The sequence below is a fragment of the Gracilinanus agilis genome, chromosome 5 (assembly GCF_016433145.1).
Source record: "Gracilinanus agilis isolate LMUSP501 chromosome 5, AgileGrace, whole genome shotgun sequence".
Lineage (NCBI taxonomy): Eukaryota > Metazoa > Chordata > Mammalia > Didelphimorphia > Didelphidae > Gracilinanus > Gracilinanus agilis.
In genome coordinates this window covers 65,304,548-65,323,647 of record NC_058134.1, presented here as the reverse complement: position 1 = coordinate 65,323,647, position 19,100 = coordinate 65,304,548, and the positions used below count along the sequence as shown (strand labels likewise).

Here is a 19,100-nt window from a genome sequence, read left to right as displayed (position 1 = left end):
TTTGTAAAGCACTTAGCACAATGCCTTGGCATACAGTAGGTGCTTGATAAATGCTCCATTTCCTCACTCTCTTTATTTGCTTCCTTATCCTTGTGTATTTATATTTGCAGATTGATAACAACCACAAACAATAAGATATACTTTAATCTGGAGAGAGATCCCAGGTGGGTAGGCCATATCCCAGAGTATAGGCTTATAAATCCTTCCCCTCTCTATCTGGGTAATAAGGTTTACTGATCTCAGGTAATTGTTCTCATGTCAGAATATCTATTCATTGAAGATGGCCTTCTAAAGAGCAGCAGAGTGGTGTAATTCCAGGAGAGAGGCTCATCTCCTCTGATGGATTTCCTTCTCCAAGCTAGCCTGGGTAGCAAAACTGAGAGATCCCAGGAAGTAGAAGCCAAATAAACAAAACCTCTTGGTACATAGGTGCATATGCAGCTAATGAATTCTTCTTGACTTCCATTAAAATGCAAAGCCAATGGAACACTGGGCAACTCCAATGCCTAAAGACATCTTAATGACCTTAAAGAGAATTAGACTGACCTTTCCCACTCCCACTAAAGGTTCTCATGGTCACTACTTCTCTCACATCCTCTTAATATCTAAGAGCTGATGATAGTATTAACAAGGGAGACTCCAAAAATAATCATATTAGTGGGTTGAGCAAGGTATTCTTCCCATGCCATTTTCCTCACTCCTAGGCTGCCTTCTCATGGTCCAGATGGGTTTATATGGCAAGAATGATCCACTATCCATAATTAGCCAAGGCAACTAAACCTGTGACATAGCAAGGTGCCTTACAAAAGGCCTTCCTATATTTGTGGGCAATGTCAGCTTTTTGCTTACTTCCTTCTTTGACATTTCTTTTTAATAGATAACATATATACTTTATTATTCTGTATGGCACAATTGGAGAGAAGAAGAGCAAAAAAGGAAGAAAGTTAAGCAACAGGAAAACAAGATATATCCATAAAAATGTATTTTCAAAAATAGATAACAGAGGGGCAGTTCAGTATCTAGAGAGCCAGACCTAGAGACAAGATGTGGTGGATTCAAATGTGGCCTCAGACACTTTCCAGCTGTGTGACCCTGGGCAAGACACTTAATCCCAGTTGCTTAGCCCTTACTGCTCTTCTACCTTGGAAATAATACTTAGCATCAGTCCTAAGGCAAAAAGTAAGGGGTTTATTTAAAAAAAACAGTGGCTAGAAGGTGTATAGCACTTTAAAGTCTACAAAGCATTTCACAAATATTTTCTCATTTGATTCTTGGAGATAGATGAGTGCTATTCCTATTGCCATTTTACAGATGAGGATATCAAGGCATGGAAAGTTAAATGACCTGCTCGGAGTCACAAGCCAGTAAATGTGTGAAGCATGATTCAAAATCAGGTGTTCTTGACTTCAAGTCAAGTGCCCTCTAGACACTGACCCACCTAAATGGAATAAGAAGCCATCTAGTTTAGTCCATTCGGTAATAACGTTCTTTGATCACCAAACCAGGGAGCTAGAGCTGAAAGGGAACTCAGAGAGCATCTAGTTCAACCCCGTCATTTTACAGAGTCCAAGTTGGTCAACAACCTTGGCCATGGTTACCCAGATAACATCAAAGCAGAATATGAACCTCAGACTTTGAAGCCAGTGAATATTCTTTCTATTATGCTCTGCTGCCTCCTTTGGCTATAGATATGGACTTTTGTACCATCTCTAAAACATCTCTCCTGGTAGCTTAAGGGGGCAAAAGGGTGGGGCAATCATTTGCTAGTAGAAGCAAATAAACCCACATCTGGTTGAGTTGAGATTAGAATTTTTAGGAGAAATAACTCCTGGCTAGTTCTCCTGGTTTAGTTTAGGGGTAATAAAACATAAATTGAGTGAGAAAGGGCCAACCTTGTAGGATTCAATTTCTGCCTGTGGCCCATGCTAGCTAAAAGACTAAGGGTGAGTGACTTAAATTCAGAAAGGTGGCACGTTAGGCAACTCTCTCTGAATAGGAATTATAGAGTTGCCAATCTACATTTCTAGAAGGAGTTTCCACACTTGGAAATTCCCCACAGCAATTAAATCAAAGGTCTCCACACTGACAACAAGCAAAAGAAGTGGGAGCTGGCACAGAATAGGAGAGGAGAATTTCAAAGATTAACTTCACCAGCTTCACAGTTTTGCTTAGGATCAGTCCTTTCCTTGGACTATTTCCATTTGCCTAGATTTGAGACTGCTCCTCGCCTTAGCCTTGGAACTGCCTCCCAGTCTGCCCCTGACCCAAGCTCTGATGACCGGCAAAGATTTGCTAATTCAAGTTGCCAAGTTTAAGGTCAGAATTCTTTTATCCTAACCCAGTTCCACTGTTCTTGACCCATATCTGGCACCTGGTGCCTGAGTCTTGCTCTGCTGCCTCAAAGAACAGTTCAACCCTTTTCACTGTTTTGGACCCTTCTCTCTAGGTGGGGAAGGCACGGAACCAGGCAGAATGACTGATGGATCCCAAGGCATAACTAGTAGGTACCAACATAATTATAATACTGTAGTGACATACTGGGGCATCTAGGTGGCCTAGAGTCAGGAAGACTCATCTTCCTGAGTTCAAATCTGGCTTTACTTACTAGCTATGTGACTCTGCACAAGTTACTTAATCCTGCTTGCCTCAGTTTCCTCATCTGTAAAAACGAGGTAGAGGGGACAGTTTTTGGTGGCTCGAGGGATAGAAAACCAGGCCTAGAGACTGGATGTCCTGGGTTCAAATATGGCCTCAGATACTTACTAACTGTGTGACCATGGGCAACTCACTTAACCTCAACTACCTTTGCCTAACTCTAACAACTCTTCTGCCTTGGAACCAATTCTTAGTATTGATTCTAAGATAGTATTGATATAGTATCCATATAAGACAGAAGGTGATGCATTTTTTTTTATTAACCTGGAGAAAGAAATGGTAAACTACTTCAGTATCTTTGCCAAGAACATCCAAAATGGGCTCATGAAAAGTCAGACACAACTGAAACAGCTAAACAATAAAGTCATACATTATTTCCCAGATTATATTCATAATTAAATGAAATTTTTCTTACCCTGGATTGGTACATAAAACAAATAATACATTAAAATATATTGGTATTTTAAAAATTCACTCAAAAAGCTTGTTTATTTCCTTATAACCCCACAGGAGGAAATAGACCACTTGGGGTTGGTCTGCAGTTTTAGAAAAGCTGGCCAGGTCCTTCCTTGTTGGATATGTGCAGAGGATGGATTCCAAAAAAAGGAAGAACTAGGACCCGTAAATGGTTACTTTGGCAAAAGTGCATATTTTCTCTTTGTATCCTCAATTTGGATATCAGTAAATCATAGAAGGCAAGTTCCTTGATTGAGAACTTTTCATTTCTCTCTTTTGAATCCAAAACCAAATTGGAATCAACCAAACAAAACACTAACTTTCTCATTGTCTTTACTAGACAAGCACATGAGATTTTCAAAGTTATTATGACCCCTTGTTGGAGATTGCCTGAACCCTAAAAGCTGCTCCTATATTTCTGTGAACTTCAGACATTTATTTAAAGCACAAGCTGGAATCCGAATAAGATAAAACTAAATTTTGCCTGTGTTTCCAGAGTAAGAGTCGAAAGCCTGTCTCTACAGATGAGAGGCTCCTCAAGCATCTGCTCCTGTGTTGACATGAGGACAGAGCAAGAAAGTAAAGCTATTCCAATCTGCGTAGTTGAGCAGAGCCCATGACCTGTGGGTGATGACTGGAGAATAGATCTTCCAAATTTGGTGACACTTCAAACAAGCAAGTTTCTTTCACCTTCCAAAACAAACATGGATTATTTCCGTCAGCATTTTAGAGACTCCAAATGTTCCTCTCAATTTATCACTTGGAAGAAATGACAAAGGAAAGAGATGGGTACTACTACTACTCCTTTGTTGACCTGTCCACATTTCTGTGGTCAGATATAAGCATATTTATTATAATTATTACATATTTATAACAAATTGTACACATCATATTATTGCTGTGTTATATAGCATGTTATATATGAGAAATAAAAAAAAGAAGCATCTGGAACTTAAAAAGGAGAAAAGCAAGAGCTGCCTCACAACCCAGAAGATAGGTAGACACCAAAATAAACAGGCACCGTGTGTACACACGGTGGGAATGACTGATCACTATCAACTGTACTCATATTTCAGGTTTTGGTCACAGGAGATATATGCCAAAACAAAATGGAGTTAAGCTGTTTTTTTTCTCTGAGAAATAATGCTTCATTTATAGAATTTTTCATGTTTACAGAGTAGATTTACAAGTTGTTATTCAGTCATATCTGACTCTTTATGATTTTGGATTTTCCTTGTCAAAGACACTGGGGTGGTTTGCCATTTCCTTTTCCATCTTATTGGACAGATGAGGAAACTGAGGCCAACAGGATTACTGGACACTCAGACATTTCAGGGTTATCTCATTGGGAGTTCATCTTCACCCATGGTCAAACAGCTAATAAGTGTTTAAGGCCAGATTTAAATTCATATCTTCCTGATTAAGGCTATATCTTTTGTGCCGCTTTGTTGCCAAAAGAATAATGAAGCCACAGCAAATAGTAACAACTATCTTTCTGATTCAATGCAGAATTTTTCTACTTTTCTTCTCTATTTTGTCCCCAAAGGAGTTTGGAAGACAAGTGCCTCCAAAATTCATGGCTCTGGTAAGGGAAGGCCAGGGCTTAGTTTCCCTTTGTAGCTGGTGTGTCTTCTGCAATGAGATGTCAGTTAAGGGCTGAGTCCCTGTTTGCACCTGTCCTGCAATGCATGGCTCCCAGGCATATCTCCACGCAGGTCCTAGCTTGGTATTTATTACTCCTTGCTAGCTTGTCTGCTGCCATCTCCATGCTGCCCCAACTGGTCTCTCTGCAACACACTCCACATGGCTACACACCCATTAAGAGTTGTCCATTACTCATCACAGGCTCATTGAGTCGGAGCTGAAAGGAACCTTGGAGGACATAAATTCTAAACCCAACTAACAGATGAGAAAACAAGGTCAAAGGAGAGAAAGTCACCCATGGAGTAAGAGACAGAGCCATTCCAGGGTTTTCTGGTTCCAAATTTGACATCATTTCCAATGTACCATCATGCCATCTTCTTGATAGTAGCAAAAAAAAAAAATTCTTTCCTAGTCATTTCAGCAAGAAAAGAACGAGATCAGTTCTTTTTAGCCAATTGGCAAGGAAAAAAAAGTCCTTTTCCCCTTTTCCCCATGAATGCCCAGTAAACCCTTTTTTCCTTCCTCAGCAAAGGTGAGGAGGGAACAGTTGCATTTTCTGAGGAGCTACACACATGGGACCTCTTCCTTCTTACCTAATTTCTTTTCCTCCTTTTTCACACTTTCTCTGTCTTCTTCTGTGCATTCCACATACTGCTTTATAGGACCATTTCTAAAAAGTAAAACCAAACTACGAGGGGAGGAGTTCTACTTTAAAACCTGATGATGCTTTCTGCAAAGACTTCATGTCACATATTGTTGACTTAAATTAAAAGTTCTTCTGTATAAGTTAAAATTTAATTCTGTATAATTTAATACATATATAACATCATATATTATATATATTTATAAAATTCTGTACAAATTAAGCTCTTCTTCTGTATTTTACCCAATATTTGCCCTGCTACTAGACCCTACACCCCCCCATGCATTATTATCTGACCCACTAAAGCACCCTAAATACCTCTGGACCATTATAGAAAGTACCCAATGTGAGCTAAGCACTCTGTCAAGAGCAGGAGACCGAATCCACCTCCAACTGCATCCTTAGGGTCATTTTTCTGTTGTTCACTAGTGTCTGATTCTTCATGACTCCTTTTCAGATTTTTTTGGCAAAGATACTGGAGAGGTTTGCCATTTCCTTTTCTAGCTCTTTTTACAGATGAGGAACTGAGGGGAAAAGAGTTAAGTGACTTGCCTAGGCTCATAGCTAAGGAGGCCAGATATGAACTCAGGAAGATGAGTCTTCCTGATTCCACATGGAGAGCTTTATATACTGTATCACCTACCTACCTTAAAAGTTGTGGTGTGTGTGTGTGTGTGTGTGTATGAGTGTGTGTGTGAAGCAGCTGGGTGGCTCAGTGGCTTGAGAGTCAGACCCATAGATGGGAGGTCCTGGGTTCAAATAGGATCTCAAGACACTTCCCAATTGTGTGACCCTGGGAAAGTCACTTAACCTCCATTGTTTAGCCCTTACCACTATTCTGCCTTGAAACCAATATACAGTATTGATTCTAAGACAGAAGGTAAGAGTTGAAAAAAAAATCATTAGACCTTTTCCATCCAGCCTGCAGTTAAATTGGCCTTCTCAACTAAGATGTGAGCTCCTTGGGGGTAGATTGTCTCTCTTTTTGATTTGATTTCCCAGCATGTGGCAGAATGGTTGATTGACATTCTTAATAAATACTTTTTTCATTCATTTATTCATTCATTCATTCCAAACTAGAATATTATCCAGGCTCCATTAGCCGCCCCTTAGGAAGCTGGTTGATTCTGGAGTTTCTTAAGGACAGGAGTTGAGTGTGTCTTTAAGACTGTGGAAGGTGTTTGGAGCCAGCCAGTCAATAATGATGATAGTTATTAATACACACACATAGATTATGCTGCAACAATTGCTGTATTTTAGGAGACTGACGGAGAATAGAAAAATACCTCTCAGCTTTGCAATAACTTCCAAAGATAATGATTCTAGACAAACCAGGTCACAAGCAGTCAGATACAGATTTTCAGACAAGAGTTCCCCAGTGTTAGAATTGAGATTTTAGAGCCTCAGGCATTTTCTGGTTTTTCCTAGGCAGGGCACCCAGGGAATTTGAATATGGATTTCCCTAATGTGGGAGTATTTCCTATGAGATGCCAGATGGCGAGATCTGTTTAAACTGTCCTATTCTGGCTCTCTCCCAACTGCACCCTTCTTAGCACCCCCAGTTCTAAGAGCGGTTGCTCTCTTGTTTGGGGGCGGGTGGGGGGGATCACTCACCAAACAACCTTGTCTGTATGGTTGGGGGAGGGAGAGAGGATATAGGAAACTACAAGGCTCTCTCAGGTTTGGAACTGTCCAGATCACTCTTCTGCAGAGGATATAAGGTATGACTCAGGGATGGAGGCTTCAAACAATCCTTTTACTAAAAACATACTCCAACACTCTGAATGGCCAGCAGTTCAAAATAATTAAAAACCAGGGGCAAGAAAGAACAATTAAATCTGGCAAGAAAATATTAAAAAATTAACAGAGGGGGCAGCTGGGTAGCTCAGTGGATTGAGAGCCAAGCCTAGAGACGGAAGGTCCTAGGTTCAAATCCGGCCTCAGACACTTCCCAGCTGTGTGATCCTGGGCAAGTCACTTGACCCCCATTGCCCACCCTTACCACTCTTTCACCTAAGAGCCAATACACAGAAGTTAAGGGTTTAAAAAAAAATAAAAAAAATTTAACAGAAAGGTTCTTGGGGAGCCCCTCTTTAAAAAGGAAAAATCAAAAGCTGCTTTTATTTTCTTCTAGCCCAAAGGGCTCACATCTATGTCTTGGGATCAATATTCTTGGGAAGCAAAGATAACCCAAACTGCTCCAGGTCTTCGACACAACCAGATTTGTCTCTTCCTCCCCCAGCCCACCAGAGTCCAGGCTGGTGTGGTAGGAGTGTGGAGGATTAACTCCCAACTCCCAGACTATACACAATGGGACCCAGATAGCTGGTTGATTGTCTGAGATTTCTCTCCTAAGAATTTGGTCAAGTGGCTGATTGGCTAGATTGTGATGCAAACTAAGCCTATGAGGAACAGGGACCGAAGGTAGGGAGAAAGAGCAGTCTGGGGAGGAATGGAAGGGAGCCCCATATGCCTTTGGCTTGCTGCAGGGCACCCCATCTTTAGAAAAAGGATTCCCAACAGGAGGATGCTCCAATAGGAAGGACCTGTAGCTCCCTCACTCAGTTCCTGAACACTCCTGTGTCTGGGATTTAGAACCCTGTAAGCTGAGAAATAACTGAGACACCCTACAAACACCAACATTTACCTCAATGATGACACAAAGGAAAAAACAGCCTCCACATTCATTCTCATTTTCTTTTCCCTCAACTTGTCTAGGCCAAACTGAAGAAGAAAAAATAATAAACCCCAAATTCCAGTAGACTAATGATTATTTCCTGACTTTCTCCTATATCTGGGTAACAAATGGATTTTAGTAATTAATTTACTGATTGATCTCAGATTATTTTTTTCTCCACTTAGAATTTCTGTTCACTAAAATAGATCTTACAGAGAGTAGCTGAAAAGCACAGTGGGAAAAAAGAAAACCAAACCCTGGTCTGGAGACAGAAAGATTTAGGTTCAAATTCTACCATGGTTACTATTTGTGCTCCTTTGGGTAAATCACTTCACATCTTAAGGCCTTGGTTTTCTCATGAGTCAAATAAGGGGGCTGGGCTATGAGGAAATTGAGGTGGGGAGAAATTAAGGGCCCAGGGTTTCGTAGTTCGTAAGTCTCTAAGGGAGGATTCAAATTGTAGATATTGCTAAATCCCAAGTCCAAAGCTCTATCCATTATGACATCTAGTTGTCTCTAGGCTTTAATCTACTTAAAAAATATATATTCATGGGGAAGCTAGGTTGCACAGTGGATAGAGCATCAGATCTTGAGTCAAGAGGACTTGGGTACAAATCTGGTCTCAGACACTACCTAGCTGTGTGACCCTGAGCAAGTCACTTTATCCCAATTGCCTAACCCTTACTGATACTTATCAATTCTAAGACAGAAGGTAAGGGTTTAAAAAAACACATATCTATCTATCTATCTATCTATCTATCTATCTATCTATCATCTGCTATATTTTTAAACCCTTACCTTCTATCTTAGAATCTTTATTTAGAGAGAATTTATATATTTATAGTATATATCTATAATCTATATTACATCTTGAAGTGGAAAGAGTATTGGATTTAATCTAGAATCAGAGGGCCTAGGTTCAAATTCTGCCTCAGACATTTATTCCTGTATGACCTTGGCAACTAGTGTCATAAGTGGGTAGAGGTCTGGGCTTAGAGTCAGGAAATTAAAATCTCATCTTAGACATTTACTAGCTGTGTGACCCTGGGAAAATTATTTAAAGTCTGTTTGCCTCAGTTTCCTCAACTACAAAATATAAACATAAAATAATAGCTCCCACCTAGCAGGTTTGTTATGAGAATTATTTGAGATAATACTTGTAAAAATACTTAGCACAGTGCTTAGTACGTAGAAGGTACTATATAAATACTTATTCCCTTCCTTTCCTTAGACCAAGTGGCAGTGTTGGTACAACAGATCTCTATTACATTAAATGATTATCCAGTTGCCATGAAACCATGGAAGTAATCTAGGGGAATCTCCACATCTCCAGCACCCACTTTTTTCCTGCTATACTCACAGAATGTGAAAGTAAGGAAAGGTTGAAAGGTGTTTAGGTTAGAGAGGGTCATGGAATTTTAGAAGCCAGGAGGGTCCAGCCCTAACTCTAGAATTTATTAAGTTGATTGGATTCCCTTGGGCCAAATGCTCAAACTCCAAGATCAATGCAAAATTTGCTGTGGTTGTCATCCCTCTAACTAACTTTTAACCTGTTTCCTATCTGCCTCTGCCCACTCCCACCATGCTACATTCCCTAAAGGCCCCCATGCTACCTGCATGACCTCTGACAAACAAGGATATGGGTCACCATAATATTGTCTAGTTCATAAGCATTGAAGATGATTGGCTCCAATTTAACTCTTCTGCCTCTCCTCTGTTCTTCTTCCATATCATCTAACTTCATTAATGAATAGAATATATTCAGACAAACTTCAATTGGCAGAGCCTTCCTATATGAGGGATCTGCCACCCAAACCTGAATGGAAGGACCTGAGACCTAAAGTGCCAGTTTTGGCTGGGGATTGAGGTGTGATGCGGATTCTTCTGGCTACGATGCTCTCACTCTCCTGTGCATGTGCCCCTCCATTGCCTAGCTCAGCACTGCGATGGCCTGATATAAGCCTGGTAATAAACCTTTTGCCTCTAAGCAAAGAAGCAAAAACAGGTTTTTCTCCTGTGTGCTTATAAAGGTAACTCATTAGGCCACTGCAGAAAGGATATTCATGCCTATCACTGAATTTTGGTGCTAGATGATCTTCATGGGCCATTTGTTCCATTCCTGATTCCAGGCAATACCTGATTTCAGTCATTCCCAGCAAGTGAGGCTCCATCCTATTTTTTCTTCTAGTTACTTATACACACACACACACACACACACACACACACACACAGTTATCCCTTCCACAATGTGATTTTACCTATTGCAATTGTTGATATATCATGAGTAAGCATAAGAAATTAAGTGGGAATTTCTGGGAAGTTTTGCGGAAACTGCAGATGATGTGTGAAGGCCCGCAGATGACAGAAAAACTTTAGAAACTCAGAAATGCATACTTAGCCCAAAATTTACATTAAGTACTGTAAACACCCATAAAAGAAAAAAAAGAAAAAAAAATCAGCCTTCTCTGCTATGAAACCAAAAACTTTAATGTGGATTTTCTAGATCACAGGGGCTCTATGCTCCTAAACCCACAGTGTGGAACAGAGATAAGTCTTTAGTCTTTATCTGTATCTCTATCTATGTATATTTAGTTTGGTGTTTGATGTCAATTTATGTCAAGAAATGATGTCTTAAAGACCAAATCGCCAGGGCTGAAGGGAGGGTCCAGTCTTCTTATTCATCAAGAATTTTTCCCTTGAGCTGAACATTAGTACTAAAATTTAACCTTTACTTCCTTTGGCTTAAGCTCAAAATAAATACTTTTAGTGAGTCTTTCCTTGGATTTTTGAGATCTCCTTTTCTTATGGATCCCCAAACTAGACATAGTATCAACTATGTCCATCTCTATTGAGATATACATTCATCTCCATTACTGAGAAACTGATTAGAGTCTCTGAATATTCTCCAAATTTCTGTCAAGGGTTTAGAACCTTGGGGGTCCGTGGGTAGATTTTTAGAGGGCACTATGAACTTGGATGGAGAAAAGTTACAGATGTATATCAATATAATTGGTTTATTTTGTAATCCTATATATTTTCTTTTAAGCATAAGAAAAGGTTTATAAGGTTCATCAGATTGCCAAAGGGGTCCATTACACAGATAAGGTTAAGAACCTTGCTTCAGGTTCTTATACTTTCTTTGATTTTTAATTGTGGGATAATGATGATGATAGCAATAATAATAAGTTGGTCATGAAACATAATCAGCTTTTTAATTGTTAGCAACTTAGATAAAAGGTTCAATTGAGGAGGAAGCTAAAATTAAGGACTAAAATTACATTTCAGGATAAAGTAACTTTTAATTATCCAAATTTAATATCAATTCTCATTAGCATAGATAATCAAAAGTTGCTTGGTGATAGGTGGTAGGAGTGAGATCAAGGGAGGTCATATTCGTAAATATCTATGTTGCAAAAACTAAAGACAATCATAGGATTTATTTTAAAATAACAAAAATATTTAAAAACCTGTCTATACGGATTTAACTTAAGTGGCTAACTGGCAAAATTCTTATCTGGAAAACACTGAAAGCACTGCATTTTTCTTTCTGGTTAAGGTGAAAAATCAATACCAATCACCACCACCCTGCCCCCCACCCCCATGCACACCAGACCTTGCTCTCTATTTTTTCTTCCTATATTCTCTATATTTGTAGGCCAGCCTGATAAGATTCTCTGCTTAGTTTGTGAGATCCATCAAGGTATCATATCTCTTCCCACCCTAAACCTGCTGCTGTCTGCTATAAAGTAATTGCATCCAGCCAAGAAACAATAGCATCCCAAGCCACAGTTGGGTGATAGTGGTGTAGCTGTCAAGATAATGTGGGGGAAAACAGGTAGCTGAAAACAGTAAAGATCAAAGCAAGAAAGTCCCCCCCCCAAAAGGCAAACCATCTGTGGCAAAAAGCATGTCAGATTCCTAAAAGAAGAAGAGGGAGATAGGGCCACCTCCCAAGCCTATCAACTAGACATCTACCTCCTCTCCAAACCTTTGCTGCAAGATACATACCCTGTGAAATACAATTGAGGGCATACCCATGAGAATCCCAGTGTTATTCCTGATGCTTTAAATTAATTTGGTTAGTCAAAGAAAATACAATATTGGAGAGATATGATCAGTTTGCTAAATACTGATTATATTTGGGTTTTTTCCCCTCCTCTGATTAATTATCTCTTCCCCTCCTACCACTTCCATACAAAAATCCCAAGGATAAGGTTTATGGAGTCGTAAAGGAATGTCCAAAGCCCATTCTTCTTTATGTCTCCTTATTCATTTTGTACCCTTGCCTTTTTCTTGGTTCTTCTAGAGAGCCTTGAACTGTGTATCAAGCAATAAGACCACAGCCTCCTCCAGAAGACATAACCAATTTTAAAAGAGTTTGGAGTTATAAAGAGTCTTAGCAACTAACTATTGCGACATGTATCCAAAAATGAATTCCCGCATCAAACTATCCAACAGGTAGTCATTTTTCTTTCTTTTTTTTTTCCTTTTCTTGAAGGCCTCCAGAAAGGGAAAACACACTATTTTTCCAATGCTGTCCATGAATAGCAATTAGGAAGTTTTTTTCCTTACACTTGGCCTGAATTTATTTATAACTTCCACCCATTGCTCTTAATGCTTCCCTCCAAGGCCAAGCAAAACAAATTTTATCACTCTTCCAGGCAACAAGCCTTCAAATACTTGAAGACAGTTATCATGCTCTCTGGCCCCTTCACCCAAATCTTCTATTCTTTGGGCTTAAACATTCCCAAATCCTCATCCAGCATGGATTCAAGGCTCTTCCCAGTCCTTTCCCTTTTCCTCTAGTTCACCAGAATCTCTCCTTCATCTCCAATGATTTCCAAATGGTTGCTAACAAAATGAAAGTTATTTTATTCCACACCAGATAAAGAATGATCAAGAAACTGTACTGGGGGTTTGAGATATCAAGATAAAAATAAAATTGCCCATTTCTCTAAATAAAAAGATTCCCTCGGCACCCTGGTGAGGTCACCACCATGTGTCCTACCTGATCTCTCAGCCTTTCTTGGTGACCCATGATGGCTGTAGCATGGTGAGGATATTTCTGTTTCAGATGTTCCAGGAAAGCTTCTCTCTTCCTGTCCATCTCAGATGTTTGCATTCCCAGTATCTCTTTGGAACTACGGGGCCCACCTACGGTGTGTCTCCTTGGGATGTTGCGGGAAGACTTGGGAACTGAGAGACGATTGTTTCCATTAGCAAGGCGGTCCTTGGTTCGGAGACATCCCGCATCTTCAGATGATGTCACATGCAGATTGCTTTTCCCCTGATCTGAAAGGTGAAAGGATACAAGTCCCATTAAAAATCTCTCCTTAACAATCTCATTTGAGCCTCTATGAGACGGGTTATTCTAACAATGTTAAGAAATATGTATTTGTGTGTGGAAAAAACTGAAATGTAACACTATGAAATTATAATGATCAAGAAATTTGATCTGGTCAAAGAGTTGAAAAAAATGTACCCCCTTCCCTTCTTTGCAGAAGTGGTGAACTGTGAATGTGAACTTGTCAGACTTTCTGATTTTGCTGAACTCTTTTTATCCATTCTTTTAAAAAATCTTTTACCAACCCCCCCAAAAAAACCCAGCTTAATGGGAATGTGAGAGAGATATCTGGAAATAAAGGTACATAAAAAAATCAATAACTTCTTTAAAAAAAGAGATAAATGTGAGCTAAGATTTTATTTCTTTTGACAACTGTAAAGGAAAAAGAAAACAAGTCAGGTAAAATATTTTTAAATTACACATTAGAAACACCGAAGTCCCTTTGAGGACCCCATTATTTCTGACTTTTTTCCCTAGGATTGTTCAAAACCAGGATACCTTCTTTGACTGTAATAACTATGTTACTACTCGGTCTCTCTTGCCTCCCCCCAAACGGGAGCCTGTATTACCCCAAGGACACCCCTGATCATTTCATCCTGGATTTTTGATTGAACATTTCATGCTGACAACAGAAGAGCTTGTGAGTGCTTCATAATCAGGTGCTGAATCATTGCCAGGGTCAAAAAATAACAACCGACTTGCATAGATTCAGGAGTCTCACTAGACCGCGATCTACTTGAAAAATTCTATTTTCTGCTTATTTGCATAAACAAAGCAAAAATGAGAACACCGGTAGACATAATGATTATGGAGATGTTTAAAAAAAAAACAACAAAAAACCATTTGGGCACATTTCAATTGAATTGAATGTTACAGGAAAATTGTAGCAGAGAGGGAAATGGTGTGATGCATCAGAATGAATCTGAAGATGCAAGATAGCCATTGTGGTATAGTGGAAAGGACGTTGAATCTGAAGTCAGAGGACCTGGGTTCAAATCCCACTTTGACCACTCACTTGGGTGAATTTGGATAATTGACTTAAGCTCTCTGGAACTCAGTTTCCTGAGCTGAAAACAGGGTTTTTGGATTAGATGGTCACTCAGGTCCCTTCTAACTGAATCTATGAACCTTCTCTGAAAGGAACTTAAGAAATGGTTAGCATAATTATGGAAGGGATAAACCAAGGTAGGGAAGTATTACTTCTATCTGGGACAGGTGCAGTGAACTTCTATGGACCCAGAATGGCAGAGAAATGCACACAGTAGGTTCTTCATATTCATTATCTACTCAATACAGGAGGCAGCTAGGTGACACAATGGATAGAGTGCCAGGTCTGGAGTAAGGAAGACTCATCTTTCTGAGTTTGAGTCCAGCCTCAGACACTTGCTAGCTATGTGACCCTGGGCAAGTCTCTTAACCTTGTTTGCCTGAGTCTTCTCATCTGTGAAATAAGTTAGAGATGATGAAAGCAAATTACTCCAGTATCCCTGCCAAGAAAACCCGGAAAGGGGTCACAAAGAATCAAGCGGATCTGAAATGACTGAACAATACTTGAATCTAGGCTATTGTTCTGGGAATACCAGGTGAAAGGGGGCCAATCCCAAGTTAGAGAGATAAGTGGCATAGGTGACTAGCTTGTTATTTGGACCAGATTTGTGATTTCATTAAAACGGTAAATTACCAGTGAGCAAATTCCTTCTACCAACTTATTTGCTCTTTGATTTAGAGAGCTGACGTCAGAGTTTCCTGGGGGTACGAGGAGGGGCACATAGCTCTCTACAGCAAGTTCATATTATTAGAAGTAAAACTTGAACACAGGTCTTCCTGACTCTAAAGCCAGCTCTTCCTCTCCTTCCCCTCCTGCCTCCCCTCCCCACTGCCTCTCACTGGTAGATTTTATCCACAAAATACCTTAACTGCCTTATTTATTCTTATTTTTTTTAGTCGTTATTGAGCCATTTTGGTCATGTTCCATTCTTCAAGTACCACTTGTGGATACCCTTGGCAGAGATACTGCAATAATTTGCCATTTCCTTCTCCAGCTCATTTTAAAGATGAGGAAACTGAGGCAAACAGGGGTAAGTGACTTGCCCAGGTTCATACAACTAGTAAGTGTCTGAAGCCAAATCTGAACTCGGGAAGATGAGTCTTCCTGATTCCAAGCCCAGTGCTCCATCCACTGTTCCACTTGGCTGTCCAAGGGTATTTGATTTAGATTTCTACAACATAAAATCCCATATGGGGAGGCTGGGTGGGAGTATTTTTTTCTGCTTGTGGGGATCAGGAAAGGCTTCCTGAAAGGGGTGGCATTTCAATGAACTGAATATTCTAGTTAATTGTGAAAACAACAACAACAACAACACTCAAAGAATTAAAACCCAACCCAACAGGACAGGGAATAATATAATCTTTCTTTGAAAATTCAGAAAATGCTTTCCAGGCTGTTGCAGGGTGGAACTCTGCATGAGTGAATATCGCTTCTTGCTAGGTCATATTAGAGCAATTTTTGCTCTACCACATGAAACAGAAATAATAGCTAACATCTTTATAGCACTTTAAAGTCTGCCCACGTGCTTTGCATATAGCGATTTCCCTTACTTCTCCTAACCATAACCACTTGAAAGATGAGGAAACAAGTTGGAAGGAGAAGAGAGGAAAGACGGGAAACAAGCATTTATTAAGCGCTCACTGTGTATCAGGCACTGAGTTAAGAGCTTTACAAATATTATCTCATTTAATCTTCAAAACAACCCTGGGAGGTAGGTGTGATTAGTTATATATACTTTTAAGTACGAGGGCAGCTAAGTGGCATGGTGGATAAATAACTGGGATTAGAATCAGAAAGGCTCATCTTCATGAGTTTCAATCCAGTCTCAGACATTTACTAGCTGTGTGACCTTCAGCAAGGTTTTTAACTCTATTTGTCTCAGTTTCCTCATCTGTAAAATGAGCTGGTGAAGGAAATGGCAAACCAACCCAAGTATCTTTGCCAAGAAAACCCTAAATGGGGTCAGTTAGAGTTGGACACAACTGAAAAACAACTGAATAACAACAAATTTCAGGGTTGAGGAAACCAAGGCAAAATAGAGGTTAAGTGACTTGCTGAGGGTCACACAACTAGTTGCTGTCTCAGGACAGATTTGAACTCAGGTCTTTCTGGATTCCTTACTTACCTGCTACCATTCCTTGGAAGTTGCTTTTTAAAAAATAAATCAGGGGCATCTGGGTGGCTCAGGGGATTGAAAGCCAAGCCTAGAGATCAGAGGTCCTAAGCTCAAATCTGGTCTCAGAAACTTCCTAGCTGTGTGACCCTGGGCAAGTCACTTAACCCCTATTGCCTAGCCATTACTGCTCTTCCGCTTTGGAATCAATACACAGTATTCATTCCAAGACAGAAGGTAAGGGTTTAAAAAATAAAATGAAATAAATCATTAGGAATTGCTAGGTAGCTCAATGGACAGAGAACCAGATCTAGAGACAGGATGTCCTGAATTCAAATATGGCCTCAAATACTTCCTGTGTGACCCTCAGCAAGTCACTTAACCCCCATTGCCTTTACCACTCTTCTGTCTTGGAACAAATACACAGTATTGATTCCAAAACAGAAGGTAAGGGCTTAAAAAAATGAAAATGGAAAAAAAAAATCAGTGATGCAAGTGTATTTCCTTGACATTTGTCTCTCTCTAGTGAAAGCAGAGGACAGGAAAAGAATTCTGGTTATCGGAGACTGTTGCTTGTCTGGGTTCCAGATAAACAGGGAATCTCATGCTGACATCTGAGCCTGAGGTTGCAGAAAACCATGAACCAATAAAAGCATAAGGAAATATCATCAAATCTGTAACTGTCTCCTTAGCTTTGCCTAAAAATATCAGTCTGGGAAGAAAGTCCTGATGATATGCAAGCCTTAGCTACCCAGGAAAATGCAGTTGAATTTCAAAATGGTTTGTCCAGGGCCAACTTTCTGATTCCCAGATGTAGGCTCCAGACACATACACAGTGGATACTTTCACTTCCTATTACTTTGATAATTATAACACTGCAGCCTAAGGAAGGGGGTGTAACTAAATGAATGAATTCTGCAAACTTTCTGTGATAAAATGAAGTTTATAGATCAAAAGTGGATTTTGTTTATTTAGGGATCCCCCTTTCCCTTTATCAAGCAATCAAGAGATAGTTATCTTCATTCTGGAGAGCAATTTGGAATTATGCCCAAAGGGCTTTAAAAGATTGTCTGCCCTTTGATCCAGTTATACCACTGCTGGGTTTGTACCCCCAAAGAGATCATAAGGAAAAAGGCTCATGCAAAAATATTTATAGCCGTGCTTTTTGTGGTAGCAAAAAAATTGGAAAATGTGGGGATGCCTTTCGATTGGGGAATGGATGAACAAATTGGGGTGTCTGTTGGTGATGGAATACTATTGTGTTCAAAGGAATAAAAAACTGGAGGAATCCCATGTAAACTGGAAAGACCTCCAGGAACTGATGCAGAGTGAAAGGAGCAGAACCAGGAGAACCTTATACACAGAGACTGATACACCGTACAATCAAATGTAATGGACTTCTCTACTAGCAGCAATGCAATGACCCGGGACAATTTTGAGGGACTTATGAGAAAGATTCTATCCACATTCAGAGAAAGAAAAAATGGAAATGCACTAGAAAAATATGTGATAGGGATGTGATTGGGGTTTTGATGTTAAAGGATAGCACTACTGTAGATATGAATAACACAGAAATAGGTTTTGAACAATGATACATGTATTACCCAGTGGAACTGCTTGTCAGATTTGTGAGGGGGGAGGAAAGAGCCAGCGGTGGGGGGATCATGAATCATGTAACCATGGAAAATTATTCTAAATTTAAAAAAAGAATGGGGGGAGGGGAAAGAGATGGTTATCCTTTCCCTGAAGCAGCTATTCAGATCATTTTTGCCTATAAGGGAAACAAACAGTAGATGGAAGAGAAACCAGGGAGGGCTGTATAAATGGACAAATATTGTCATTGGATCTAGGGGCAAATCCTAGTTCTTTGGGAAAGTAACACATTCTCTTGGAATCTTAGTTTCTCCATCTGTAAAATGAAGGTGTAGGACTAGATGGGCTGTAATTTGCTTTCCAGGACTAAATGTGTAATCTCCATAAATATACCAGTGTTTGCTTTGGCAAATTACTCAATCTGTTTCATTGTCCTCAACTGTAAAAGGAGGGAGTTGGTTTAGATGACTTGGAAGGACCCTTCTTTGGTGGTTTCTTCCCCATCAAAATGTAAACTCTTAAGGCAGGGACTTGTATTTATTTGTTTATTTTTTGCTTTTTCTTTGTATCCCCTGGGATTAGCATGCTATTTGGCATATAGATCTACAAATAATAATGTTGATTGGGTTGATCAAAGAAAGACGTTTATTGACTGAAGACATAGGGCCATGGATAGGATGTTGGCCTTGGAGTCATGAAGACAAGAGCTAAAAAACTGTTTTTATTGCTTAGCAGCTGTGAGAGACCCTAGGCAAGTCACTGAATCTTTTATGTTCCTTTCATTCCTTTGACAACAACAATACCACCAACAATAATGACAGTGATCACAACCATGCTGGCATTTATATAGTTTAAGGTTTACAAAGCACTGTATTAAAAATTTTTTTCTTAACCCTTTCCTTCTGTCTTGAAATCAATACTAAGCAT

At 39.7% G+C, this 19,100-nt stretch overlaps 1 protein-coding gene across 1 annotated transcript in view; it reads right to left on the bottom strand.

The window, feature by feature from the left end:
* KIAA1217 (KIAA1217 ortholog) overlaps nt 1-19,100 on the bottom strand; it is a 415,980-nt gene that overhangs the window by 385,543 nt on the left and 11,337 nt on the right. The window contains exon 2 of the mRNA XM_044678100.1: nt 13,084-13,367. Coding sequence (XP_044534035.1) covers nt 13,084-13,367 — 284 coding nt within the window. The remainder of the gene's footprint in view (nt 1-13,083; nt 13,368-19,100) is intronic.